This window comes from Miniopterus natalensis, chromosome 2 (assembly GCF_054644295.1).
Source record: "Miniopterus natalensis isolate mMinNat1 chromosome 2, mMinNat1.hap1, whole genome shotgun sequence".
NCBI lineage: Eukaryota > Metazoa > Chordata > Mammalia > Chiroptera > Miniopteridae > Miniopterus > Miniopterus natalensis.
The window spans coordinates 142,976,679-143,004,248 of record NC_142082.1 but is presented as its reverse complement, the minus strand read 5'-3'; the positions used below and the strand labels follow the sequence as shown (position 1 = coordinate 143,004,248).

Below are 27,570 nucleotides of genomic sequence, written 5' to 3'. Positions count from 1 at the left end.
AAAGTGGTTCGATAACCAGTCCTATTTTGGCCCCGCCCACGAAGCCTGCGGATTGGGCGGCTGAGTTCGAGCGTCACGCGCCTCACGGCAGACCAGCCAATCAGGAGCTTGGCGTATTTTACAAACTGGTGAAGTAGCTGCCCCAGAAGCCAAGTCAGGAAAAAGCGGAGTGGGGGCGACCCTGAGGGGTTCCGGGGAAGGTGTGGCACGGGGATCTTGAAGGTTCTTAAGGAGCAGAGGCAGCTCGGGGTCCTGGGGCGAAAAGTAGGCTCAGAGTGTCTGGAAGTGGCACCCAGAAGAGCCGGCCTTGCAGGCGCCGGGTCTTCTGGGCGCGTGGATTTGAGGGAAGGTGGAAGTATCTGGGATGTGAGGACCGCACCAATGCCCCAAACTGGCTGACCTTTAATCCCTGATCTTGCCTTCTTCTCCATCTCAGTTGTAGCCATCATGGCCACTTTCCAAACCAAGAAGGATCCTCTCCTCCGGGGTGTTTCACCCACCCCTAGCAAGATTCCGGTACGCTCAAGGAGACGCCCGCCTCTCCCCACAGTCAAGCCTTGCTCCCTGGACCAGGAGAACCAAGATCCAAAGGTAAGGGGGCTTGGTGGTGAACACAGTAGCTACAAGGAGGCAGCACACACCAGCAACGCTGAATTTTTTTGTACTCCCTTCCCCCAGAGATTGGAGCAGAAGTTCACTATTCAGCGTCCCCTTGTTGACTCAGCAGGCCAGCCAAAGGCCACCCATCAAACAGAGAAATCAGAGAGATTGGTGGGGAGCACTCTACTTCGGAACCCATTGGAGCAGCTCAGGCCTAGCCCTAAGGGACAAAATGTGGGGCCTGGGCCCCCTTCCCAGACAGGTATTTGTTGGAGGCCTAGAACACAGTCTCCTTGGCTGGTTGGGAGAATGAGATGGGGATGGTGGAGTTTGGGGGCTTTCCACTCCTCCAGTCTCCTGCAGACTATAAGAGTCTTTCCTGGTCCCTGCTCCTGGAAAGCTCGGCTCTTAGAAATCCTCTGCTTCCTTCAGCAAAATGTCATCTCTTCTAAAGCCTTTTCCAGCTCCCCAGTCACAATCCATTACTCTGTGTTCTAATACTTTGCTATACTCTTTTATAACAGTTCCATACTTTATTTTTGTTTTTTTGTTTGTTTGTTTGTTTTTAGAGAGAGAGGAAGGGGACGCGAGAGAGAAACATCGATTTATTATTCCACTTATTTATGCATTCATTGTTTGATTCTTGTCTGTGCCCTGACTGGGGATAGAACCTGCAACCTTGGTGTATTGGGACGACACTCTAACCCACTGAGCTACCTGGCCAGGGCACATGTCTATACTTTGGGTTGAGTCTGTTACTGCTCTGTAGTTTGATGATAGCTTTTTGAGGATGGGCTTTGTCTTATTCATCTCTGGGCCTTAGGGCCTAGAATAGTGTCTTACACAAAGTTCTGTGAACATTTGGTGAGTTGAGTCCTATTATCTGAGTCTCTGGCTCGCTGTTACACCTCAAGATGACTACCCTAGGGTACCTGTCCCCTCTCAGCCTTCCCTCTTCCTATTCCATCTTACCTTTCCTTCTCTTCCTTTGCAGAGATTCCAGGGGTCATAGAGTTTGTGGCTGACCCTGAGGCCCTAGCTACCATCCTGTCAGGTGAGGGGGTGAAGAGCTGTCACCTGGGGCGCCAGCCCAGTCTGGCTCAGAGAGTACTGGTTCGAGGGAGCCAGGGAGGCACCGTCCGGAGGGGCCAGGTAATGAGACAGGATATAATGAGATCAGGCTGGGGTGGACTGAGGAGGGAATCCTGAGCTCATAGCCTCTTTTGCTGTCCCAGGGTACCCGGGCCTCTACATATTTGGCCCCCAGAACCCCCCAGAACCGACTGGACCCTGCCAGGGCTTCCTGCTTTTCGAGGCTGGAGGGACCAGGACCCCGCAGCAGGACCTTGTGCACCCAGAGGCTAGAAACTGTGGTGAGTGCCTTTGGGAGGCTGATACTCTGCTTCTGGGAGCTCCTTCCAGGGACAAAGCTTGGGAGAGAAGGCACCTCATGATGAGCCAAAGGGGTTCTGTAAAGGCAGGTGGGGTTGGTGGTGAGGCCTGAAGGTTTGGGACTCACCTCTGACTCTGCTTTTTTCTTTTGCTTTTATGGGTCAGATTCCACCTGCAGGACCTTTCTTTCACCCCTCTGCTCGCCCCAGCTTCCAGGAGCTAAAAAGAGAGACAGGTGGCAGCAGCCGGTGAGAAGGAGGGGGTCATTTGGAAGAGATAGATCCAATGTCCCATACAGGGGTCCTTCAGAGCTAGGATCTTCCAGTAGCTTTAGGACTTCCCACCAACCCAGGAGGGGAAGAGGGGAAACCTGTGACTGCCCAGGTGAGCCCTTGGAATAGGATTCGGGCCTTGCTAGCCAGGCTTCTGTAGGACATCAGTTTCTTCAGGTTGTGGGAGCAGAAGAGTACAAAAATGAGAGGTGCTATCTCTTTCATGTAGTGGCTAGAGCACAGTCTGTGGCAATATATGGAATCTGAGTTTGATTCCTGACTCTTAGCAAACTTAACTAGTTGTGTGAGTTTGCCTTAATCTCCACACTTTAATTTCTTTAATCTGTCAAATGAGGATAATGTTTGTGTCATCATTAGAGGTTGTTGGGAGAATGAAATGAAATGATGTTTGTTAAGTAGTTAGCACAGTGCCCAGCTCATACTTGATACTCAGTGACTGCTAGCTGCTGCCCTTATTGTCATCAGGACTGCAGTGAGCCAGGCCTCAAGACTGCACCTGGAGACCCCAGCCCAGCCTGGTGAGTGTGTCTGGCCATGGGGAGAGGACAGGGGCAGGTGGGCTGTTTGCAGTGTGAAGCAAGAGGAAAAGCTCAACATGCTGGGTCAGAGGTTGGCCCAGTTGCACTTGTGTTGAAGGATGTGGTCCCCATTCCTACCCTCTCCCTGCCACTTCCTGCAAAAATTGCCTTCCACTCACTATTTTCTGTTTTATCCTTAGCCCCTAAGAGCCATCAACACACCCGGAGCCCACTCAGGGTATTCAGATTAATAAACAATTCCTCAAATACTTCTGGGCTCCAAGGGGATGCTGGATGTGTCCTCATCCCTCACGGGGCAGTGGGCACTGTCAAACTGACATACCCTCTTTATTTTTATTTTTAATCCTCACTCGAGGATATCTTTTCCATTGCTTTTCAGAGAGAGTAGAAGGGGGGGGAGAGAGAAAAACATTGATTGGTTGCCTTTCGCACGCACCCTGACTGGAGCCGAGGATCGAACGTGCAACCGAGGTGTATTCCCTTGGCCAGAATCAATTCCGGGACCCTTCAGTCCACAGGCCAACACACTAACCACTGAGCAAAACCGGCTAGGGCATGACATATCCTCTGTAAAGGTTGCAAAGCCCTGTGCTGAACTTTAGTGGGTGTTCCAGATACTACAGCAAATTTCCTATCCCCTCCTAGCTTCCTCTCTCCCTGAAGGAGAACATGAAGTTGTCACTCACTCAGATGAAGGAGGAAGGGGCCCCCTCGGTCTGGCCCAGTGGGTTCCATTAAGAGAAACCCGGGAGATAACCCACACCAGGGTGAGATGGGACCCTCCTGGGATAGGGGAAGTGGAGTGGGGGAGGCGGTGCTTGGGGAAATTCCCCAGCAGCAGCCAACATTGAGGATTGTGGGTGAAGCCAAGTAGTCCTGGGCTTCAGGTGTTAATTGGATCTGGGTTTGCTCCTGATGGGCCCAGACCCTCTCCAGAGAGGGACTGGTCTCTGTTTACCAGGTGTCTGGGTTCTGGAGGTAAGAGATCACAGTCTAGTATATATTTGTATCACCATCACATCAGTGCTGAGAGATCTGACACTTGTTAGCCAAAGCATTCATTCATTCACAAGTATTTATTGAGCAGCTACTGTGTGCTAAGCACTGTTCTAGGTTCTGGATACACAATAGCAAATAAGTTCACATTCTAGAAGGGAGAGGCAAAAAGTAAAATATATAGTATATCAGATGTGGTAAGTTCTCTGAAAATAAACAAATAAATTAATTAATTAATTAAGACACTGAAGGGAAATGGAAATGTGGAGGTGGTATTGTAACTTCAAATAGATTGGTCAGTGGGATCTTATTGAGATGACATTTAAGTGAAGACCAGAAGGGACTGAGGGAGTAAGCCATCCAGATATCTGGGGGAAGAACATACCGAGAGAACTGCAGATGCAAAGACCCTGAGGAAGGAATACTCCTAGTTTGTTTAAGGATCAGCAAAAAGTTGATGCCAGCAAGACTTAAGTAAGGAGAACAACAGGAAGTGAGGTTAGAGCAATGACAGGATTTGACTGGTAAGGATTTACAAACAAGTGTAAGACCTTGGATTTTACTTGGAATGAGTGGAAAGCCATGGGGAGAGGGAATGAACAAGGGAGTGACATGATTTGATTAAGTCTTAAAAGAATCACACTGGCTGCAGTAATGAGAACAAGACCTAGGCAGGCAAGGAAGGAGGGACCACTCTTCCATCTTGTTCCTCTCCACAGGACAACCATGATGGCCACCTGATGGCCTCCCCTGGCCATGTGCTGCTACCATCCGCCCCCCGTCCATCCCCCTTTGGATTAGCTCAGCGTGTTCCCTCCCCTGGTTCCTCAGCTCCGGTTTGTACCCATAGCTTCTAGGGGCTGGGCAAGGGCAGAACAGTCTGGCTGGTATCCCTGCTAGATCTAGGTTTTGTCACTGCTCAGCCAGCCCCATCTCTTCTCCAGCCCTCATATTCAGTGTTGCGGCGTCTCGCCATTCACCCCAAAACTCAGCTCACACCCATTCCATTGGCCCCCAGAGCTCAGCAGGTAAGAGAGGGCAGGGGAGGTAGCTGGCACAGGAAGGGAATGGATGGGTACAGGAAGAGTTATGACATCTCACTTCTGCCCCAGGCCCGATGTTTGAGTGGCCTCTCTCCTCAGTCTTGCCCTGAAGAGCCTGCCCTGCCCTGGGTAAGTGCCCAAAGCCTTCCCATTCTGAAATTCCTCACTGTTCTATCAGTCTGAGGTCCAGCAGTTTGTGGCAGGTGGGCTCTCTGAAAAAGCTACCTAACTCTCCAACTCTTCCTGCTTCTCTACTATTTGTCCTCATCTCAGTCTAGGGCCTCTTAGTTAGGGACCTGATCCCTTCCTCATGAGGGTAGGACTCAGACTGGTCTTCTCATGCCAGCCAGGCTTCCTCACGTGGTCCCTCTCTTCCCATGTGGCAGGAGCAGATTGCAGTCCGGTTATTTGACCAGGAGAGTTGTAAAAGGTTACAGGAGGGGCCTGGGAAACCACCTGTGGCAACTCCTCATGAACCCCACCCTAGTAGAACCCCTAACCTCCAAGAGCTGAAGATGCAGGTGGGTTTTTATAGGCAACCATTTTGACACCTGATGGGCAGTGACAGGGCTGGGGAAGGGAGAGAGGGTATAGGAATAGGACAGTGTGGGTAGAGACTTGAACCCACATCTTGACATCACACTGGGGTATTCTCTTCCACCCACAGCGCATCAGTATCCTGAAGCAGCTTTTGCAACAGGAGGTAAAGGGGCTGGCAGGGAGCAAGTGTGCCCCCCTTAATGGAGGCTCCTCTCTGGATATGGTTGAACTTCAGTCTCTGCTGGCAGAGATTCCTAGAACTCTGAATGCCCCAGAGCATAATTCTGGGGCTTTCCACCTTCCTGAACTGTTACAGCACTCTGAACTGCCAAAGCCTTGCTTTCCAGAGTGTGGGGAACCACAGCTCTGCCCTGGAGCAGAGCCTGATGTTGCTCAGCCCTGCCCTCCAGCAGAGCCAGGGCCCCCAGAGTCCTGTCATAGGAGGGAGCCTGAGATACCAGAGCCTACCACCCAGAAACAGCCTGAGGTATCTGAGGCCTGCCCTCCAGTAGAGCCTGGACCCCTTCAGGCCTGCTCCCAGGGGCAGACTGGACTCCTAGAGCCCTCTCCTAGGGTAGAGGCTGGGGCATCAGAGGCCTGCTCCCTGGAACCTAGGAGTACAGAGTCCAGTCCACAGCCCTGTTGCTGTCAATGGGCTCCAGCGACCACCAACGTGATCCCCTCCCAACGCCCACTTTGTGCCAGCCCTCCTATCTGCTCACTTCAGCCTCTGAGGCCTCCAATAGGCCAGGCAGGTAAGTGGTTGGGAGGGGCTTTGAATAAAGGGGGTCCTCATGTTGCTGGGAGTGGGACCTAATTAGTGTGCTCCTAATTGGCTTCCCTCTTGATGGGGGATTGAGAAAGGGCAATATAAGGTGAGAGTTTAGGATGCAGAGCCCACCCTGAACTCTGGCCCTCGAACCCCCAGGCCCCAGCAGTCTGGCTCCTCGAACCGTAGCCCTGAGGCAGCGCCTCAAAGCGTGTCTTACCGCCATCCATTGCTTCCACGAGGCCCGCCTGGATGATGAGTGTGCCTTCTACACCAGCCGAGCCCCTCCCTCAGGCCCCTCTCGGGTCTGCACCAATCCTGTGGCCATACTATTGGAATGGCAGGATGCCCTGGTAAGCCTCCCCATCCACAGCCAGGCTGTGCCTGTACAGCAAGCCTGTGGGAAGTAGGAAGCAGGGCAGGGAGCCAGCCTTGGCTCCTTTACAAAGGTTAGTGGGGAGGGGTTGACTCAGTTCAAGGATGGCTGGGCTGTGATAAAGTCTTTCTCTCTCTCCAGTGTTTTATTCCAATTGGTTCTGCTGCCCCTCCGGACTCTCCAACATGAAACACCCACCTCCACCCGCTCCAGCCCCGTCTTGATCCTTCCTTTCAGCCCTTATTTATTGTCATTGTTGGTCCACCCCATGTGATTGGGAGATGACACCCTTTTGTCCTTCAATAAAGTTTCTAAAGTGTCCAAATGTTTGCTTCCCGCTGGTCTGACCTGGGCCAGCTACTGCTGTTGCTCTCCAGTTGCCCACGTGGTGGCAGTGTCCTCCAGCTTAGAGCCAGCCCTGGGCTCTCGGTCCCCCACGCAACCTCATCTTGGATCTGTCCTGAAGGGAGGAAGTCATCCTACTCTTGTTCACCCCACCTGCTCAGCAAGCTCTATGAGTATGTTGGGGGACATCACTCATTGTCCCCTTTGGGGACCTGCTCTTCTCCCTGGTTTTTGAGATCAGTACCACTTCCAGAAGCCATCAGCAACTCCTTCATCCCCTAGAGCTCCTCTTCTTAGAACTCTCCCTGTATCAGGCAGAAAACTGAACACTGGACCCATATCCTTGGAACCCTCCCCTGTTAATGTCACTCTGGTTGGTGTCTACCTATAGCCTAAGGCTGGAAGCTCTCCTGAAGCTGCTACCGCCCCCCTCCCCCTTCCCACATCGCAGCAGAAGCCCTGGGCTACTCCCCTCCTCCTCCAGAGGCAGGCTTGCTGGGAAGAACTAAACTTTTGCCTCAGGCTAGGTGGGTGGGAGTCCTCCAGAGGAGTATGGGTAAGGGTCAGCCCCCAGTCCCCACTCCGCACCAGTTAAGAGGCACACACATTCTCTAATGTCACTTTATTGGAAGAGGCAACAGCAGCTGTAGCCCCAGGGCTCAGCCCAGATGGGGGTGAAGTGGGGACTGTACAGAATGAGTTTCAAATGCTAGGAAAGAATTCACTGGTTCCTCCAGTTCACAAGAAGGCTGCCAAGGCGGGAGCCTGGAGCCTGAAAAATGGGGATGGCAAGAGTTTTTATGACAGAGGACCAGCGCCTACTCCCGCCCTAACGTCTCCTCCCACCTACATGGGCTCCTTCTATCTGCTCTCTGCCCCCCAAAATGCCAGGTGTGGCTAGTAAGGCTGTTCCCCAGCTCCGGAGCGGAAGAGAGGGCCACGACCCCCTCCGCACCTCATCAGACCGGCTCTCACGCGCCCCACGCACACAGATGCGGGTGGTCCCTTCCCCAGCTGCTCTGCTCCTCTGGCCGGGCCTCCTCCGCCCTCTAGCCTCTCATCCCCGGGAGCACCGAGTCCGCCTCTTTGCCTCGGGAGCAGGCAGGTCCGCCCCCCACCGCCAGGCTCTCAAAGGATGGGGTGGCGCCTTGGATGGGGCCGATTGAAAGTGGGTGAGGAGGGAAGCGAAGACGAAGGGCAAACGAGGGGCGTGGATGGGGCCCGGCTCAGTCCGGGTAGATGATGAAGCCGGAGAAAGTGCTGTACTTGTTGGTGTTCCCGCCGTGCACCTTTCCGCCGTCCAGCTTGATGAAGACTTCGTCGCCCACATCCAGGTGCAGGATGACGCTGTTGCTGGCGTAGTCGTAGTTCTGGTCTGCGTCCTGGGCAATAGCACTGGCCCGGACCTACCGAGAGAGAACAGAACAGCCGCTTCACCCCCTGTGCAGAGCTGGGGTGATGAGAGGGGTCGGCCGAGTAAGTGCAGCTGGGCCTGTGAAGGCAGAGCGAGAGTAGCTGGCTGCAGGCGCTGGGGGGAAGGAGAGGCCAGGAGATGGCTGAGCTTCTCAGTCACCACCATTCACCAGCTGTGCGACTCAGGCAAGTTTCAGGCCTTCTCTGGTCCTCAATTTGAGCTGTAAGGTGGGAGGTAATTATAGAACCTACCTTCTAATGTTGTTTGGATTAAATGAGTTACTACATGTGAAGTGTGTTAGAAGAGTGTTTGGCTAAATGCTATAAGCCTTTGCTATTATTATCATTTAGAAAATAAAATTAGCCTGTAGGATAATTTCTAAGATTCTGAACCCCCTGTGGCCTCCTAAACTTGCATTCCTATCCCCAAGTGAGAGGTGTGTCCATGAGTATGCAAAGGTGTGGGCCTTAAATGGGAAGGTACAATGATGCATTCTTGCTTTGGGGTGTCCATTTCCCTCCTAGTTCCCTCTGGCACACCAACGTGGGGGTCGCCTTCTGCCCCAACAGGTAGCCCCTCCTCCCCTCTGGTCTCGCTGCTGCTGGTTGCCACCAGCCCCGCCCCCCCCCCCCCCCCGCAGTCCCCCTCTTCCTATCCCGAGGGGGCTGGTTATTAACTCATTAATTATTCATCATTATTCTAATCACTATTTACCGTCCTCAGGGCCCGCAGTGCCCGTGCTGTGCAATACTGAGTGGGAGCCTTGCAGCCCTGGCCCCCTTGGAAACCGGCACACTCTAGATACACACTGGCCCCTCCACCCACTCACAGATATCCCCTCCACCTACTCACAGATATCCCGCATAGACCACACACACCTGCTCAGTGACACAAGCAGATAGACACACTCTTTGTTCACACCTTCGTACCACCCTGGCATCCACAGACACACTCGCATCACCACACTCACACTCCCTTGCACACATGCTCTATCGCACTCCCATACAGACACACACACACTCTCACGCCCTTTCCCTGGGTTCCTGGGGCGGCCCTGCTGGGAGGAGACCCCAATGCAGTGCCTGCAGGTCTTGGAGCAGGTGAGTGCTATAGCCTAGCAGAACCCAGGTTTCCCACAGCCAGGATGAACAGGCCGATGCATCACTGCATGGTCAATGCCACCCAGTCGCGTGGGCATTCAGAGGTCACCGCTAAGTCCCAACCTTACCCCCAGATGCTAGTGCGGCCCAGGCACCTAATCCAACCCCCACGCCTAAGGCTTCTCACTCCCTCTGTGTGTGTCCGGGTCCTGGAGCTAAATCCTTGGGGCTATTCTCCCAAGCCAAGGAGGCAGTGACTCCAGCTGTGACCACAGGGTCAGGGAGCAGCAGAACCTGGAGGCCGGAGGTTGCCAGGGAGGATGTGCGGCCTACTGGACTAGGCCCCACACCTTCTGCTTTGCCTTTCCTCCTCCAAACCCGTCCTTTGCCTCTTTCCTTCTCCAAATCCGTTCCTCCAAGCAGGCTGGCTGGTCTTTTGAGCTACCAAACCATTTCTCACCTGCGCTTACTGACTCAGTATGAGCTGAGCGGAAGGCCGCCCTAGAATTGGTTCCAGGCCCTGGGACTAGCAATAGAGCTGATGGTAAATGAGCCACTATTTTCCTTCTTTTTTACCTTTTCCTAAAAAATCCAAGCTGAATGCCCCCACACCGGAGCGCCTGCCGCATGTGCACTGCCTGTGACCTGGCAGCCTGGCGTTCCTGGATTCAGCGACGCTGTTTTGGGGAAGGGGATCGGGTTGTGTGATGCAGAGAGATTTAAGAAGCTGCCGGGCGAATCTGGGGCTGGGGGGGCGGGGGGGCATCTCACCTGGCCGTTCTTCATCAGGTCAGCCCACATGCTGGTGCCGTCGCCGCCACGCATGAGCACATGGTAAGCGAAGAAGTAGACACCCGGCATGGGGCAGGTGAACTTGCCGCTGGCCGCCTCGTAAGCGTTGCCCACGTTAGTTACCACATCGTCGAAGCGCAGCACCTCGTAACCCTCGTGTGGCCGCCGCAGGCCCGCGTAGAAGGCAATGCGAGGCACGTAGCCGGCAGGAGGCGCCACCCCGCCGGGGCCTGGGCCAGGAGGGCCCGGGGGACCTGGCCTGCCGGGCTCTCCGGGTGGCCCCCTGGGACCTGGAGGTCCTGGGGGCCCTCGAAGACCTGCCTTCCCGCGCCGACCTACCTCTCCCTTGGAGCCCGGGGGAAAGGGGGACACGGAGACGGGCGCGCCGTCGGGTCCTGGGCCTCGAGACCCATGCGGGTCGCATACCATGCGACAACGACCCAGCATCTCGTAGTGCGCCGGCCCCCGGGAGCTGTGTACCAGCAGTGGAATAGCCACCAGCAGCAGCAGCACCATGGCCACCCCGACGGCCGCGCCCGCCACGCGCTTGCGGCGGCTCAGACGCGAGGCGGCCAGGGCCAGCAGATCTTCCTCACTCTTGGGCGCAATGGTGGCGGAGGCTCGGGGCTCTCCGCGGGCCCGGGAGGCGGTGGCCGGGCTCGCGCCTGGGTCGGGCCAGCCCCGACGGCTGCGCCCAGTCCCCCCCGCCCCTGTGGGCTCCCGCCTCAGCTGTGCGGTTCCCCAAACCTTCCGTCAAGGCGAAGGTCTCGCGTGGGTTGGGCCAGGCGCAGCTCCCGACGGATCAGAGCCCGGGGTCCTCTATTACCCTCCTGTTCAGCCTAATGTTCCCCGGCGCCTGACATCTGCGGCTTCTCGGACGGCTGGTTTCTTACAGGTTTCGGATGCTTGCTCTCTGGACAGCTTCTTTCTCAAGGATGCCGGAGCCTAGGTCCCCAGCTACCCAGACTGATCTCTCGTGGCCGGAGCGGAGACTACTGTCCGCCTTCTGGACGTCCCGGGCTCTGCGCTGAGCGTGGCACCCACTGGACTCGACCTCCTCGTAGGTTTGCGCTCTGGCTCTCGGCGAGCACTGACCCGCCTTTCTGCCCCACCCGCGGCCCCAGCCCCTGCTGGAGCCCTGGCCCCGCGTGTCTCTCTGGTAGCTCACTCCCTCTCTGCGTCCCTAACCTTCCTCTCCTCGCTCCCAGGGCGGCAGTGCCGGCGGTGTGAGCAGCTGCGCTCCGGGAGCCGCTATAAGCGGCCCGGGGCTGAGCGACCCCTGGCGCCCGGAGCGGGAAGCGCGGGGGCGGGGCAGGCAGCGGCCCCCACCCTCGGACCCCCGCCTCTCGGTGGATGCTGGGCTCTGAGCGATTCTGCAGGGGTTCATTGCTCCCACCTATCCTTACTTTCACCCTGTACCCCGAGTTGGGTGTTCCCAGAGCCCAGAGGAAGCCAGAAATAGCGATGGGATAGAAAGAGGTGAGGATGCACACAGAAGAGACAGGTGGATTCCTGAGCTGAAAAGAGCCACCACCACCACCCCAAAAAAAAGAAAAAAGAAAGAAAAATGGAAATAAAATCCAACAAGCAAACAAACGAAAAAGAAGGGAGAGAAAAAAGAAATTCGCCACCCCAGACCCCTCAGTGCCCCTGACCGAAAATCATATGGTAAAGGGTTCAATGGTACATGTTGGCTTGAACTAGAAAAGGCAAATCTCCAGCCTCGACCCCCAGCACTGGGGAGCGCAGAGCCGCCCGGACAGCGAGGGAGCAAGAGAGAAAACAGACCAGCCTGTGGAAGCCAGCAGGAAACCGACAGGAAAGCAGGAGGGGCGACAGAAATCAAAGAGACAGAAAGCCAGATAGAGACGCAGAGACAGAGACAAAGCTTGGAAAAGAGACTAACTGACAGCCCCAGAGGGGGAGAGGGAGAGACAGAGACGGAGAGAGAGAGACAGGAGCCGAGACAGGTTGACAGATCGAGAGAGAAATGTAAATGGCGCGCTGCAGAGAGACACCCTGGTCCGTGTTCGGACTCCAATGTGACATATCAACTGTGGGGAAGACGCGGGGGCGGGGCGGTTCTTCAGCAGAGAGGTAGGCTCTGGGCCTGTGCATTGTGACAGTGTGCTGCCAGGTGTGGACGTGGCCATGGGGGCCCTGGCCTTGTGTGTCCCTGGGTGAGTGGGATTATTGTGGATTGTTTTGTCCTGGTGTGTGTATGTGTGAGGGCTATTTGAAGGGAGGTTTTGTATTTGTCTTCCTCTTAGCCCTTAAATGTGGGACTCTAAGAATGCCATCTTTCCTTCTCAGGACCGGAGAGTAGAGAGTCTACTGGGGAAGAGAATCAGAAGGCAGCTTGTCCCTTGTCCAGCCCAGCCCAGCCTAATTCCAGCCCTGCCCTAGTCCCAGATTTTGTCCAGCCCTAGGATCTCTGCCACCTTCCTTCCCCTTTCCTCATAGATCTATGATTAGATAGAAACCCAGAGAAGTTGGACCCCCACATAATAAATGTTTGGAGGAGGGGTGTGAAGTTGGTTATACAAATTACCATAACCAAAAATAAAGATTAAGTGCTAAGCATCCTCCTGTGGGAGGTGACTGTGTCTACCATTCCCCATGACTAAGAGGAAACACGCTTTGATAGATCCCTCTCTGTGAGGGGTCAGAGTCCAGAGAAAAACTAGGAGCTGCATTCTTCCTTAGCGTCTGGCCCTTCTGGGGGAAATTGCTTGCTTACAGGGACCCCAGGGCCAGAGGCTTGGAGAAGGGGCTCCAGGGCTGGCAAAGTGGGGGTGTTTGAAGACCCTGGAGGTGGACAGCTGCAAAGGGCCTCTTAGACTAGGATAAGCCAGGACCGTAATGTATGGGAATATAGCGTGTAAAATGAAGGACACAGGCACAGCAGGGCATGATTATTGGGTGAAGGTGATTTCCTCATTTCTTGTTTACTGTACCCCTTTTCTGCCTCTCCCAGCCCATAATGGTGCAGGGAGGAAGAGGCTGCTGAGGCTGGGCCTGTGTGGAGGGAGGCCCCTACATGCTTGAAAGGGTTGGAAGAGAAAGAATTGGCAGTCAGTGGGGGAGGGGCCTCCTCCTCCAACCATAAATACAAATTTTATTCAAGGTCTTTGTCGCCATTTGTCTTCCTCGGGGGGCTGAGGGCCATGTCGGGCCCGTGCATGTCTAATTCCAGATCTGCTCCCTCAGGCTGGATGATGGATGGATCAGAGAGGAGAGAGCAGTCCAGGGCTCACATCAGCCTCTCCTGCCTGATCCTCAAGGCCCATCGACCTCAGGTCCTGCCACTCTCCTTCCTCTTCCCCACTCCCTCCATTCACCAGAGGCAATCTTTGTTCAGCCCCACTCTGCACCCCACTCTCCTACTCACCAAAGCCCTCCTTTTGAGCTCCTCACCTCAGCCCTCTTCTCTCTGGAGCTGCCCTCTCCTATCCCCAGCCCAGGCTATGAGCTGCGGTGACCAGCAGGCTGCAGGCGGCAGCGGGCGTGTGTGTGGGGGGAGCAGGCTTGGCTCACAGGGAGCTGAGGGGCCAGCTCCATGAATTTATTCATGTTCTGTTGCTCTTTCCCCACGCTCTGGAATGAAGCTGCCAGCTCACCAGGTCCTTATTGCTTCCCCTGCAGCTGTCAAAAGGAGGAATCTGGGTAGGGTCAATGCCAGTCAGTGCTCCTGAGGCCAAAAGCCAAGTGTCTGGGCTCAGGAGGAAATTCTGGGGCCCAGGCTGGGATCTGGGATGATGTACCCAGAGCTCCCCAGGCAGCCAAACTGGGAGGCCCTAGGAAGGTGATATGGTTGGGAAGGGGAGATAGGCAGAGAAGGTTGTGCTATGGGACATAGAAGGGGCAGTGGAGGTGGGGACAAGGCTGATGGGGGAGAGGAAGCCTTTAAAGAGTTCCCTAGGCACAGCCTAGTCTGAATCCTGCCTTAACCTCCAATCTTGACTCTGCACTAACCCTGACCCTAACCCCAAATTATACACTTGACTCCTCTCCAATCCTAATAGGAACCTTAACTCCATAGCCTTACCCTAAATGGAACCCCTCCCCGCAGGTCCTGTCCTGGAACCCAAGGTTCTCTCATGAATTTTCCCCAGGGCTTACAGCCAGGTGTGCTTCAGAGTTCTGAGGACCAGACTTTTGATTAGCATGTGATTAGCATTTGATTTGCATGTAATATATGTCTTCTACTCTGTGGAAGTTTTCATGTTAAAATTTTATGAAGTCTAGCAGAAAGGTCCTGGCTTCTTGAAGGTTCTCTCTTTTTGTTCTTTCTCCCACACCCCTTATCACTGATCCCAATGCCCTAAGGGAAAATAAAAGGGGTAAGGAGATGAGCAATATAGGGCTCATGGGAGGGAAGATTCTGGCAGTGTGATCTGTTCCTGTCATTTTTGGTGTAACCTCCACAAGCCTCAGTTTCCTCATCTGTAAGAGGAGAGGAACCAGCTGGCTGGTGTTACATTAAGATCTAAGGAGGCACTTTTTTCCTTGCACTCTTTCCTTCCCCAATTTTTAGAGTCATTCATGGTGTGATTCTCCTTCCTCCCCACCCCATACATTCTGATTTTCAGCTCCCACATCTAAGATGACATAGGATTGGAAGCAGCCTGGGTTGCCTGGTACCAGATTCTTGATATGAAGAGAAAGAAACATAGTCCACTTGATGGCATGGAAAGGGAAATAGCATTATTGGGTGTTTACTGTATGCTAGGGCTTTTACATGCAAGTTCTTACTGCACCCTCACAGCACCCTGAGAGGTGGATATAGTGTCTCCATTTTACAGATAAGGAAATGGTCCCAGAAAGGGAAAATGAAAGTGGCAGCTCTGAAACTAGAGTTCTAATCTCCTGGCTTCCTTGGAGAAGAGAAAAGGCACCTGACGCAATGGAAGGGTGAGAGAAGCAAGACAGGAGTGTGGCGTGAGGTTTGAACTCCTGTCAAAGGGGAGACCTGTGTGTGAAGCCAGCAGGGTAGGTACCTGGCTCAGGGTAGCCCCCATCTCCAATCACCAGCGCTATGGAGACTGACTAACACCCAGGGGGTGTTCAATTTCTAGTTAACAAATGTCGGTGGACGTTAGCTGCAGAGAAGAGCTGTTCCGAGGGAAGAAAAAAGAGGTAGGTAGAAGGAAACGAAGCGAAACTGAGGGAAATGTGCTCAAGAGGTGACAGGGAGGAGAGCTGGTCAAGAGGGCTGAGGATGGCTCTCCTCCCATCACCAGGAGGAAAGCAGCCAGGATCCTAAAGTCTGCATGCACTTTGCCCCCTTGCACAAAGGGTCGGCAGGCCTCAGCCCCCGGGGAGAGGGCGCGGGCACCGCGCGGCCTAGGGCTTCCACTCCTCTGCCGCAGGAGCCCCGGGAACCGCAGCTCCCGCAGCCTTGGGTTCGGAGCCCCGCGCCGAAGCCCACAGGGCAGAGGACGCGCTCTTGGCTCCACAGGGATTGCGTCCGAGGTGTCTGTCAGACCACAGCCTGCTAGCTTCCGCAGCCCTTGACCCCTGGTCAGGCGCAGCTCCTAGCCCTGACCTTCCTCGCCACCTCCCTTTCGGCCCCCTCGTCCCCACCGTCCCCTGGTTCCGGCCTCCAGGTAATGCAATGAGGCGAGCGGCTGCACAGACAGCTGTCAGACCCCTCATTTCTCCGCTAGGATATGGGATCCCGCGCTGGGAGACCGACAGGTGAGCAGAGGAGGGGTGGTGCGGGGAGCCGAGGGAGGGGTGCTGGCTGGTGAGGGCCGGGAGCCCAGGAGGCAGCACCGCGCTCAAAGCCCCGAGGGCCCGGCTAAGCGACGTCGGCCCTAGGTGCTCTTCCTGCCCAGGGCCCCTAGCTTTTTCCTCTCCAACCAGCAGGAGACTTAACGAGCCCCACACCCACCGCGCCCGCGCCCGGGGCTCCGGGTCCTGCACCCCCGGCCAGCCTGGCTCGTTTGTGCGCCTCGCGTAGCGGCTCTGCGCCGGCGGGCGCTGCCCGGTGCTTCTCCCACCTCCTTCCATCCCTTCCTTCTGGCTCCCCCGCCTTCCCGCGCTCCCTCCCCGGCGGCCGCGGCCTTTATTAGGGATTCCGCGGCTGTCGGTCCCACCATCCATCCTGTCCGCCGGCAATTAGGCGGCCAGACAAAGAGCAGCTTCGGATGGATGAGGGTCCCGGCGGATCGGAAATGTGAAGGGTCAGCGCTGCCGCCCGCGGCGCACCCCGCTCCCCTCTCTGCATAATCGCCGGCCGCCCGTCACTCAGCCGGCCGCCGGGGGAGCTCCGGGGCGCGGGCTGGGGAGAGGGCGGGGCTCGGAGGGCAGCCCAGGCGCTCGGGGCCGGAGGACCAGCCACAGGGCGCCTCCTGCGGGAGAACTTAGGGCTGCGGGAGACCCGAGGCGCCGAGGGAAGAGAGGGTAGGATCCGGCCCCGGGGGGTCCCTGAAGGCGGGCTGGGGAAAGGCTGCCTGGGGGCTTCCAGTGAGGAAGCCGGGACTGTAACTGCGGGAGACGAGAGGCCGGGGGCCCAGGCGCCCACTGCTGGGAGTCTGGGGGACCGAAGGCTTAGGGTCTCCGGTCTGTATAAGTGGAACTGCGCCCAGTAAGAGCCGCCTTAGGGAAACTGAGGATCCATAGCCTGGTGCGCCTCTGTCGGAACAGAATGTTACTACTCTCCTATCCCCCATCTCTTAAGTGAAATCCAACCCATTCCCATCAAATCCGGAAAAGCTCCAGGGCTGAGCGAGCCCGGATGGAACCGCGAGGAAGTTCAAGGAGTGTGGGTTTTTGCTGCGGATTCTTTGGCACTGCCTTCCAGCTGACAAATCAACATCTCAATCTGACAATTAGTGGTCGAGGTGGGGGGAGAGGGGCTCTCGCCGCCAGGACCGCTTAACCCTCCCAGCGAGCGGCAGAGAGGTGGGCGGTGCTGGCAGTGATGAACGACTCCGGGGGGGGCCCGGGGCCCCGAGCGCGCATTTATTACTCGACTGACAGGCGGGCGGCGGGCCTGGCGGGCCTGGCGGGCCGCGCGGGTGGACGTGCCGGGAAGAGACCTGTGGCAGGAGGGAGCGTAAGGGCGGCGTTTAACAGCTCCACCGCCCGGTCAGCTCCCTGCTCTTCGCCTCGACCCTGGTACTTGACTTCCTCGAGCTTGGCCTCTCAGCTGTTGGGGCTGGCCCTGGTTGCAGAATTTGGGGAGCGGGGACAGGGGACCTAAGCCCTCTCTTCAGGTTAGGCGATTTAAAGATCTGAGATGCCAAGAAAGGGTGTAGACAGGCCTTAGGACTAGGAGCTTTGGCCTGACCTGGGAGGAACTGTGCGTGTCTGCACGCAAGCACAGAGGTGGGGTGTGACAGGGACTGATGGGTGTGGATCCCGCCTGGGGGGCAGTGACTGTGTGTGTCAGTGTTAGGATGTGCCGGCCTGATTTTGTCAGTGGAGGTGTGAGCTGGGAGTGTCTGAGGATGAGCTCCCTGCCCGTCTGCCCCCCCCCGCCCCCCACAGACACACTTGCTGTCAGCTCTGTCTTCAGTTCTGTAGGAAATGGCAGTGTGCTCAGTGACAGCTGGGTGTGCTGCTGGGGGTGGGGAGATAGGTGTTCCCGGTGAGGATGCTGGTCTGGACAACTGCTCCCTTCCACCACCTCCACCCCAAACATCACCCTTTTCCCAAGCTTCCTGAAAGTAGTGGGTATTTTCCCTCCAACAGAGACCCAGTTGCTGAGTCCTGGGGGAGGAAGTGGTTACTATCTGTATTCTATAGTCCACACACAGTCTCCATCACACACACAGTCTCTAATATAAGCAGATGTGATCTCTACCCACCCGGCTTCCCCATGCCTGTGGTGATAAGAGAGGAAGGTGGATCTCAGGAAGGGAAGAGGCAGGCCACCAGACCTCCAGGAGAGCCGCCTCTTTGGGGCCCGGCCTAGCGGCCCCTGGGACTCTTACCTCTTGGATCTCAGGTCCAGTCACTGGCTGGCGCCTTGGGAGGATAATGCTAGTCATAGTCTAATAACTCTCATCACCCGACTTTGTCTCCACTCTCCTCCCCACTCTCAAACACAAACAGGATGATCATTCTCTTCAGCTCCGAATCTCCTGGGTCTACAGGGCAGAGATTTGGGGTGATTCGGAATCTCTGGTCCCCCGTTTGTTCAGTGTGTTTCTCAGCCACCTTCCCTTTGCCTTGCTCTCCCTCAGATCGAGGGTGTCTCTTGGACCCTCTATGTCTTTGTTCCCAAAACCCTCCTCCTTTTATCGGCATCTCTCCACATTTAGGGATCTTTCCAAATTTGTCTCCCCACATTTGGGGGTCTCTCTATGTTCCTCTGGGGCTTCTCCCTCTGGGAATACCCCAAGGCAGCAGTGAGGCCCATTGGAGTGAAGAGAGGGACAGGGCTTCCTTCCCGCTCCCATCCAGTGGCGACTGCAACCCAAGGGTGGGCAGGGCCGCGGCCAGGTCGCTTCTCATTCAGGGCACAGGCGCCAGGTCGATGCCCCGCTGTCCACCCCCCTCCAGGCCGCCCTTCTCCAGGCCCTCGCCCCCTCCGCACTCCTGGAAAAGGCAAATTTGACATTTTTAAATCCCGAGCCTTAGAGGGATCGATGCGGCCCGGGGGCCCCGCCCGGGGTCGATATTCCTGATTGGGAAGCGGCCGAGGCGCGGAGCCGGGTGTAAATCACGCGGGCTGGGGGAGGGGCTCGGGGAGCCAGCCGCGCCCCAGGCACGTGGAGTCAGGCAGGGTCCCGGCCTTGGGGGGAAGGGGAACCCCGGGGCGATGAAAGGACCGACCTTAGCGACCCCGACACAACCCCGCCCAGGGCTCCCCCCCCCCCCCCCAGCTCTGCCAACTCTGCGGGCCGGCTCCCGTCTCGCTTCAGCGGCCGCTACCCTCCGTTGCCCCTGCAGCCGCCAGGGAGGCCGGTGCCGGAGCCAGCCATGCGGCGGCTCCTCTGCGGCCGCTCCCGCGGGGCCTGGGCTTCGGCGGCGGCTGTCACGAAGCCGACAGGCAGGCCAGGCCGGGCAGGGGCGGGTGGCGGGGGAGAGTTGCTGGAGGTTGGGGGGGGGGGGGGCCTGGCGCGGATCTGGCGCACAGTGGGCGCGCAACAGATGTTTGTGGAATTGAGGGACTGCAAAGCGGCTTGGAGCACCGAAGGGGGGGGAGCCCCGGGCTGCAGGGAGGGGCCGGGAGTGGGAGTCCAGCTATGCTTAGGGGCTGAGCTGGGACAGACGCCTCCCTCCCTGTGACCCGGGTAGTGAAGAACAAAAAAGAATGGGGTGAGCAGGGAGGTTTAGGCCCCAACCTACAACTGCCTCCACCGCCCCTGCCCCGAATCATCGCGGTTCTCTGTTAGGGAAACCGAGGCACAGCGTGTGAGAGAGACCAGGAAGGTTAAAAGCAGGATCAGCGACGAGGCTGGGGCAGCAGCCAGATTTACCGGGTGGGCCTCTGAGTTCACCTGCCTGCCCCGGGTCCGCTTCTTGGTAAATACACCCCCACACCCCCGGCGCAGCTCAGACCCTCGCTGCCACTTCAGCTTGTCGAATCCCCCCACTTCCCACCCCGCGCCAGTTTATAGAACAACAATTTGGGGAAAACAATCCGGGCCGAGTGACGGCCCCGTAATTGTGACAAAGTGAGTGCGGGCGACTGGAGAGAGCGCTAGGGCGGGAGCGCGGCGGGCCGAGGTGCAGGCGGCGGCGCTCCCGCCCGCCCCGCCGCCCTCTCGTTCTCATTCCGGTCACCTCCCATCCCTCTCCTTGACTCTTCTCCAATTCTTCTCCCGGCCCCTGGCGCCTCCCTCCGCTTGTTCCTCCATCGCTCTTCCCTTTCCTCTAGGTAACAGCTCTTCTCCCGCCCCCGCCGCGCTGCAGCCCCTCCCCCGGTGCTTTTCCCCTGTCTCTTCTCCCTCTCTCCTCCGCCCTCCACTCGTTTCTCCATCTTTTCCTTGCGCTCAGGTCGCCCTGGGGCCCCTGGCTTCCAGCGCGCAATCCCCAGTCCTAGCTCCTGAGCTCCAGCCCTACGCCTCCTCCCGGGGAGGCCAGCGCAGCCCCGCGCTCCTGGGTTCCCCGCGCGGCTCAGGGCTCGCGCTGCCCGCCCCTTCCCTCCCCCGCCCCCCGCCGCCTTCTCCGCCCCTCTCCCTGCGCCCGGAGCTAGTTTGTTTGTGCAGCGGCGGCCGCGGCCGCCGGAGCTGTTTGCCCAGCTTAGCGCGCTGTCGCGCAGCGCCGGCCCAATTAAGTCTCATTCATTATTCAGCGCCCGGGTCCGCCCCCACCCCCAGCCGGCTGCAACCGAGTCGCTTGGGGGCCCCTCCCAGCCCTCGCCGCCTAACGCGCTCTAAGGCTCTATGGAGCGCTGTCTTCCTTCCCGCTGCCGGGGTAAGGACTGAGGGGGCTGGGAGTGTGGAGGAAACAGAAACACTGCCAACTGTAGGGAGGCGACCAGGCTAAGGCTCACCAGGCCCAGCCCACCCCCCAGTCGCGGCTGGGAGACCTTGGAGAGCCAAGCCTTTTCTGTACAGACGAGGAAACAGTCCCCAGGAGCGGCGTGACTTGGCCAAGGTCACACAGCAAAGCCAGGGTTGGAGCCCAGGATACTAAAGTGAAGGCATCTTTCATCCCAGCTCCATCACAGCATCGAGGCGAGGCGGGAGGAAGGCAGACTACGCTCGGGCTGCGGCCTTGCTCTCCTGGTGGGATGCCCCTCACCCCCTGTCCCTTTTTGCCACTGGTTCTCCCTTCTGCCATAGCTGCCGGGATACAGCCGACTTGGGCTCCTGCTTGATCGAGAGGTTCTTCAGGCCTCAGGCTCAGGTCCAGATGTAGTTCCCCCTGACCGGCACGCCTGGAACGCGGCAGTGAGGCAAACTCAGGGGTGTGTGTGTGTGTGTGTGTGTGTGTGTGTGTGTGTGTGTGTGTGGTGGGGGTCCCTCTGTGTAGCCTGTCCGTGGATGTCTCTGCCTTAGAGGAATTGGAAGTGGAGCCATCCACGGCAGTCTTGAAGGACTGGTAGAGAAGAGAGTGCAGCCAGCGGTGATGGGGAAGCCACCCTCCTGCTTGTGGGGGTGGAAAGGGGCGATCAAGGGCCTATTTTTGCATTTATAGGGGGACTGCCCAGAGTAGTTTTGCCGGGGCAACTGGACAAGGTGAGTGCGGAGACCCGCCGGGCCCTTACCTGGCCGGCAGCGCCACCTGGCGGCCGCGGTGCCGGAGCGCTCGGCCGGGAGCGGGACGCTCCGCCCGCCCCTGGAGCCTGGGGGGCTGGATACGCCCAGAAAACCATAAACCGATTTTACCCGAGAGGGCGGGCGAGAGGAGCTCGAGGCTGACAGGTGATCTAGAGGGGGCCGGGGAGGACCTCGGGGAGGGGCCTGGCCCCAACGACCCGACTTCCGTGACACAGCAAACGCAGAAAGACAAAGTCCACTTGGATGGAAGTGGGAGCGCAGAGAGGGGCCATTTTGACTCCGGTGCGACGCGCGGGGAGCCGGGGTCCCAGGTACGGCCGCTCGTCCCGGGACCAGCGGGGACTGGCTGGAGGTCAGGAGTCACGCTCTCGGCCGAGGGCAGAGACTGGCAGGCACGCTCTGGCATGTGGTTTGCTATTGTGGGGACTTATGGCTGCTTTGGAGAGACTTTCCGAGTCGGCCCTGGCAGGAGGTGGTTGAATTGCGGGGTGCCAGGGTCTAGGTCAAAATGTAGTTTTCCGGAGCTGTGTAAGTGGAGGGAATTCAGGACCTTTTTCAAGCTGGGCTGTGGGAAGATGCCATGGCCTGGAGAGCTAGGGAGGCTGGAGAAGGGCTGGAACCTTGGTCAAGGTTCTGAGGGCCGCCACAGTCGGAGTTGAATTGGGGGACAGGGACTTTCCAAATGCGTAGGAGCCTTAGGAGGACACCCTGTTCACACCTATTCACGCCACTCCCCACTGAGTAATTCCCAGGTCAGGGATCAGGGGAGGTCTACAATTTAAGCTGCTGATTTTTTTTGTTTTCTTTTGTTTTTGTACCTGTGTTGAGTCCTCAGTTACTCAACTGAAAGCATTTAAAACATTCTTCTTTCCTAAATTTGAAGTCGCTATGGTTGTAAAAAACAGACATGAGGCGCTAAAGCAAAGGGTTTGGAAGAACCAGCATTTCAGGGACACTCTGGAAGATCTGGACTCTTATTGGAAGAAGTGGTTACTGTGTTGGGACCTGGGTATAGTCTTACGGCTGCTTTTTTTCCATCTCCTAGGGTCTAAGGCTAACTCTGTGGCCATGATTCTCACAGAGGACCCCAGATTTCTGCATTCTGAGCAATGTCGTGTGCCGCTGGACTTGTTCTGAGACCCTTTTCCTAAAGGATGGCCAAGGGGCTCCTGATGACCTATGTCCTCTGGGCTATCGGGGGCCCTGCTGGGCTCCACCACCTGTACCTGGGCAGGGACAGCCATGCACTGCTCTGGATGCTTACCCTGGGAGGGGGTGGGCTGGGCTGGCTCTGGGAGTTCTGGAAGCTCCCAAGCTTTGTAGCTCAGGCCAACAGAGCCCAAGGACAGAGGCAGAGTTCAGGAGGGGGGATACCCCCTCTGAGTCCAATTCGCTTTGCTGCCCAGATAATAGTGGGCATCTATTTTGGCCTTGTGGCTCTCATTAGCCTTTCCTTCATGGCCAGCTTCTATATTGTGGGCCTCCCACTGGCAGTTGGCTTAGGAGTCTTGCTGGTGGCTGCTGTTGGCAACCAGACCTCAGACTTTAAGAACACTCTAGGGGTGGCATTTCTTACTTCCCCTGTCTTCTATGGCCGCCCCATAGCTATTCTGCCCATCAGTTTGGCGGCCAGCATCGCAGCCCAGAAGCATCGCCGCTACAAAGCTTCAGTTGGGTCAGAGACACTCGGTGTGCGGCTCTACCGCCTGGGCTTAGCTTACCTTGCTTTCACGGGCCCGATAGCATACAGCGCCCTCTGCAACACAGCCGCCACCCTCAACTATGTGGCTGAGATCCTTGGCTCCTTCTTGAGTTGGTTCAACTTCTTCCCCCTCCTTGGCTACCTCATAGAGTCTGTCCTCCTTCTGCCTTACCGTGTCTGGAAGCTGCTGGTGGTGGATCTTGGCTTCAGCAGTGGCCATTTCCAGGAATGGGAGAAGCTCTATGAGTTTGTTCACAGTTTTCAGGATGAGAAGCGTCAGCTGGCTTACCAGGTAAGGTTTTCTTCCCTCTCATTCCTATCTGGGAGTTAGGCTAAGCCTTATTGGAACCGGTGCCCCTTATGTGGAAGCCTTGTTTTCATGTCTGCTGGGTCAGGCCTCAGAAGGGTGTCCTGGCTTCTTTGGGTTTCTCTGTGCAATGGGTGAAGGTGCAGAGGCTCTAATAGTGAGTGGGGGAAAATATATGTATTATTTACTTTTTATTGAGGCATAACATATATAAAATATACTAATTTTATGTATATACCCATTTTATGTATATACATACCACCACTCAAATCAAGGTATGGAATATTTCCATCTCTACTAGAACATTCCCTCATGCCCCTTCCCAAGCTATATTTTCCTCAGAGGTAACATCTATTCTGACTTCTGTTACCATAGATTAGTTTTGCCCATTCTTGAACCTCATATAAATGAATCATTCAGTATGTGCTCTTTTGTGTCTGCTTTCATTCAACATTATGTCTGTGAGATTTATTCATACTGTTGCACACAATTGTAAATTGCTTGTTTTCTTGTATAGTATCCCATTATATGAATATACCAGAATTTATGTATCCACTCTATTGTTAATGAACATTTGATTTCCGGTATGGGACTATTCTGAATAAAGCTGCTATGAACATTCTTGTACATGTCTTTGGTAGACATACATGCTTATTTCTCTTGCAAGGAGGAGATCTTGTCAGGTATGTGAAGTTGGAAAATGGGCAGCTGTGATTAAAGGCAAATTCTGGTTCTTGCCATGAGATCCAGAACTTGTCCTTGTTTCAAAAGGCTGGAATTCTAATGTGAGGCTCTAGGCCATTTTCACGGTCAAGTAGGAGCCAATCCCAGAGATATCAAAACCTGATTTAAGAAGGGAGCAGAGAAAGGCCCAATTGCCCTATGGGATTCTAATTTATCAGCTTCTGTTTCCCTAAGGTTTTAGGTCTCTTAGAGGGGGCAACAAATGAAGAAGTACATCAGAGATACCGGGAACTAGTGAAGATCTGGCACCCTGACCACAACCGGCAGCAGACAGAAGAGGCTCAGAGGCACTTCCTGGAGATCCAGGCTGCATATGAAGTCCTGAGTCAGCCCAGGAAGCCCAGGGGATTCTAGAGGTGAGAAGAAAACTTCCCTTCGAGGATGGACTCTTCCTGGCAGAGCTGGGCAGGGTGTCACAGCTCAGCTTTGCCCACAGGGGGCACCCAACAGCATTAAAGAAACTGCTTGTAGTGGAGATGAGAAAACCTTAAAGGGGTGAGAAAGCTATTGTGGTGGAAGAATGTATTTATGTATTGAATTTCTGAGTTCTTGGCTATTGTATTCCTATTTTTTCTTCAAACTATACAGTGAAATGAAAGACATTATAAAACCAATAAAATATCTGTTAGAGAATATACCACCTTATCCCACCCCTGGTACATTGATGAGTGGAGGAGGAAGGTTATTTAACTTTTTCTTTTTTAATGTGCAAAGCACTGGATTAGGAGATTGGAGGAAAAATATGAAGGTTCTAATATTTTACAAGTTATCCTGTGACAAAAGCGATTAGATCTATTCTGTGGATTATTAAGAGGTAAGACTGATGTTAAATTTCAAAATTTCAGAAAAATATTTCAATTCCATTTATAGAACTTTCTAGGAGCTGCACTTTCCCCAAGAAGGAACAAGCTGCTGAGGAGGAGGGGATATTCCCCTATCACAGACTCTTCTGCCTGGAGTATTGTGGAGAGTTCATGGGTGGTTGGACTGGCTGACTTCTCAGGTCTTCCCCAAATTTAGGATCTGATTCAGAGCTACAACACCTTGCTCTCTGGGAGCTTACAGTCTGGCGGGGGATAATCACACAGGTACACAGATATCAAAGTCCACTTCGTTCAGTGTTTTGAACTAAGTGTCATAAGAGGTGTAAATAGAGTGCATTGGGATATTAGACAAGAGACAGATGACACTGTTTTAAGAGAACTCACGGAAAAATTCATGATCTTATATCTCATATGCCTTTATGGGGACTTTGAAGAAACCCTACGGAACCAGCAGCTTGAGCATCTCAAAGGAGCCTTACTTAATTCCCAAGTTACTAACCAAGTGTGGAAGAAACAGTCCAGGATGCAAAGGAAGACTGGAGACCAGGCACAGGATGTTAAAATGATATACTTTTACTTCAGCTGTCTTCTTCTTTTTTATGTGTGTGTATCTTTCACACTCTTTCTTTCTTTTTTCCTGGAAGTTAACTCTGAGCAGTATATATATGTATTAAAGTATGCAAAAAAAACCCCCAAAAACCTCTGGAAAAAACCCCAACTCTTTTTTTCTGGAAGTTAACTCTGAACAGTATATATGTATATATGTATACTGTTCAGAGTTAAAAAGTAGAATTTAAAAAGAATTATTTTGGCTAGTATTCTCTACAAATTAAAAAAGAAAGTCCAATCAATTGAGAGGAGTGAAATTTGTAGACTTCTTTTCTTTGCATTCATATATAAAATACTTTAATTTTTTTGCCAATGAATTTATATATCATGATTTCAAATTAACTTTCACACCTTTTTAAAGTTGCCAAAAATTATATACATTTCCTTTGAAAAACACAGTTTGTCAAATTATCACATGGAGTTTTAATGAGGCATTTTCATGAGCTATTAATTGGTAACTTAATGTGATATGTAGTACTACATCTACAAAATGTAAATATATGTATATTTTTAAATACGTTTTTATTGATTTTAGAGAGAGAAGAAGGGAGAGGGATAGAGAGAGAAACATGGATTGACTGCCTCCTGCATGCCCCTTACTGGGGATTGAGTCTGAAACCCTCAACACGGGTATGTGACCTGACCTGGAATTGATCCTGTGACCTCTTGATTCATGGGTCGATGCTCAGCAATTGAGCCACACTGACTGGGCAAAAGTATAAATATATTTAAAAATAATCTATGAGGTAAAAGAGGCAAAAGAGTGATTAGGGTCTTTACTTGATTTAGAAAATTATTTTAATGTCCTCAAATTTTGTTTTTGTTACAAAAATATGAGTATATTTTAATTTACTCAAATGGGAGTAAATACTAATATAGGGTCAAACAGAATGGCATTTTAAATGATTGATAATTCAGGAAAAGATTATAACAATTTATACTTTCGCTAGCAGTGTAAGAAAGTGGACTTCTCTTTGTAACTGGCATGGACTGTTAATCACTCTTTTAAATTTTTGTCAAGATGATGGGTGAGCAATAGTATTTGCTTACTCTAATTTGCCTTTCCCTGACTCCTAGGGAAGTTTGTCGTCAGTGAATTGCCTGGTCTTATCATCTGCCTATTTGTTTTGTTTTTAAATAAATGTGATCCAGTTTGTCTTTATGAAATCTATTTTGTTTTCCTTGCTTGGTAGAAACCTTAACCATTTGTCTTATTATAGATATTTTCCCCTAATCTATAACTTGTCTTTTGTTTGAACATGGGTTTTAGGGTCAGGAGGATTAGGATTTGAATCTGGTTCCATGATTTTTAGCAATGTGATCGTGGGTTTCTTTAGTCTTAGTTTCCTCTAAAATTGAGGTAATATTATGTACTTTTAAAGGGTTGCTGTTGGAAAAAAGATAGCATATGTAGAATGAGCAAATATAACCAGTAGCTCCCTTTCCCCTTTCTAGCCTATGTAAAGAAATAGGGCTGGCATATTTAATGAGTTAACTGGTGTAGAATAAAGGTTCTACCTGTCAGGCCAAATTTTCTGAGAGTTTATTTTGTATTTTTTACAAAATTTTCTTTTGGCTTCCTGTAAATCACTGTGTGAATGCTTGCAAATCATGGTTAGAAAGAATTGAATAGGAATGCTGGATTGTGTTGTGGTGGTAGGGTTACAAGTGGTCCCTCTCCCCCCTCTCTCTTTTCTAGATGCTCTCTCTTGTTTTATAATTAAGAAAATTCCAGCGTTTCTTAGCTGTTTATGGGGAACCAGTGAAGTAGTTTGGGTTTGGAGGCAGTTATAGTTTTAAAATGGGGCAGAGCTTGTCTGAGCTAGCTGTGATGGCAGAAGGCCTCAGAATGAGACAACTCCGAGGGTAAGATGAATTTCATGGGAAGAAGATGGGGAATTGCTTGTAAGGTGGCCCTTTCCCCCTGCAGATTCTCCTTACACAATTCTCTTGTCATTTCTTTGGCAGATTCATTTCAATTAGGGAGGCTGTTCCTTGATAT

General features: G+C 54.1%; 3 protein-coding genes across 5 annotated transcripts; 2 read left to right on the top strand and 1 right to left on the bottom strand.

The window, feature by feature from the left end:
* Positions 1–302: 302 nt before the first annotated feature.
* Positions 303–6,873, top strand: TROAP (trophinin associated protein). Of its 2 annotated transcripts, XM_016201242.2 has the most exons (14): positions 303–591; positions 679–862; positions 1,595–1,752; positions 1,836–1,973; positions 2,158–2,240; positions 2,751–2,803; positions 3,470–3,591; positions 4,540–4,656; positions 4,765–4,848; positions 4,933–4,992; positions 5,250–5,384; positions 5,531–6,158; positions 6,332–6,525; positions 6,690–6,873. In XM_016201242.2, exons 1-14 carry the CDS (start codon positions 448–450, stop codon positions 6,735–6,737), a joined length of 2,148 nt encoding a protein of 715 aa, XP_016056728.2. In that variant the 5' UTR covers positions 303–447; the 3' UTR covers positions 6,738–6,873. The 2 variants fall into 2 exon arrangements, with proteins under 2 accessions (XP_016056728.2, XP_016056727.2); XM_016201241.2 differs by having other exon boundaries at positions 4,765–4,992.
* A 1,246-nt stretch (positions 6,874–8,119) lies between these two features.
* Positions 8,120–10,715, bottom strand: C1QL4 (complement C1q like 4). Its single transcript, XM_016201072.2, has 2 exons — positions 10,179–10,715; positions 8,120–8,299 (listed from the first exon to the last, which is right to left on the bottom strand). The coding sequence occupies exons 1-2, from the start codon at positions 10,713–10,715 to the stop codon at positions 8,120–8,122; spliced, it is 717 nt and encodes a 238-aa protein (XP_016056558.1).
* Positions 10,716–22,251: 11,536 nt separating this feature from the next.
* DNAJC22 (DnaJ heat shock protein family (Hsp40) member C22) lies at positions 22,252–25,703 on the top strand. Of its 2 annotated transcripts, XM_016201074.2 has the most exons (3): positions 22,252–23,376; positions 24,310–24,491; positions 25,006–25,703. In XM_016201074.2, the coding sequence occupies exons 1-2, from the start codon at positions 22,537–22,539 to the stop codon at positions 24,487–24,489; spliced, it is 1,020 nt and encodes a 339-aa protein (XP_016056560.2). In that variant the 5' UTR covers positions 22,252–22,536; the 3' UTR covers positions 24,490–24,491; positions 25,006–25,703. The 2 variants fall into 2 exon arrangements, with proteins under 2 accessions (XP_016056560.2, XP_016056559.2); XM_016201073.2 differs by lacking the exon at positions 25,006–25,703 and having other exon boundaries at positions 24,310–24,772.
* Positions 25,704–27,570: the final 1,867 nt, after the last annotated feature.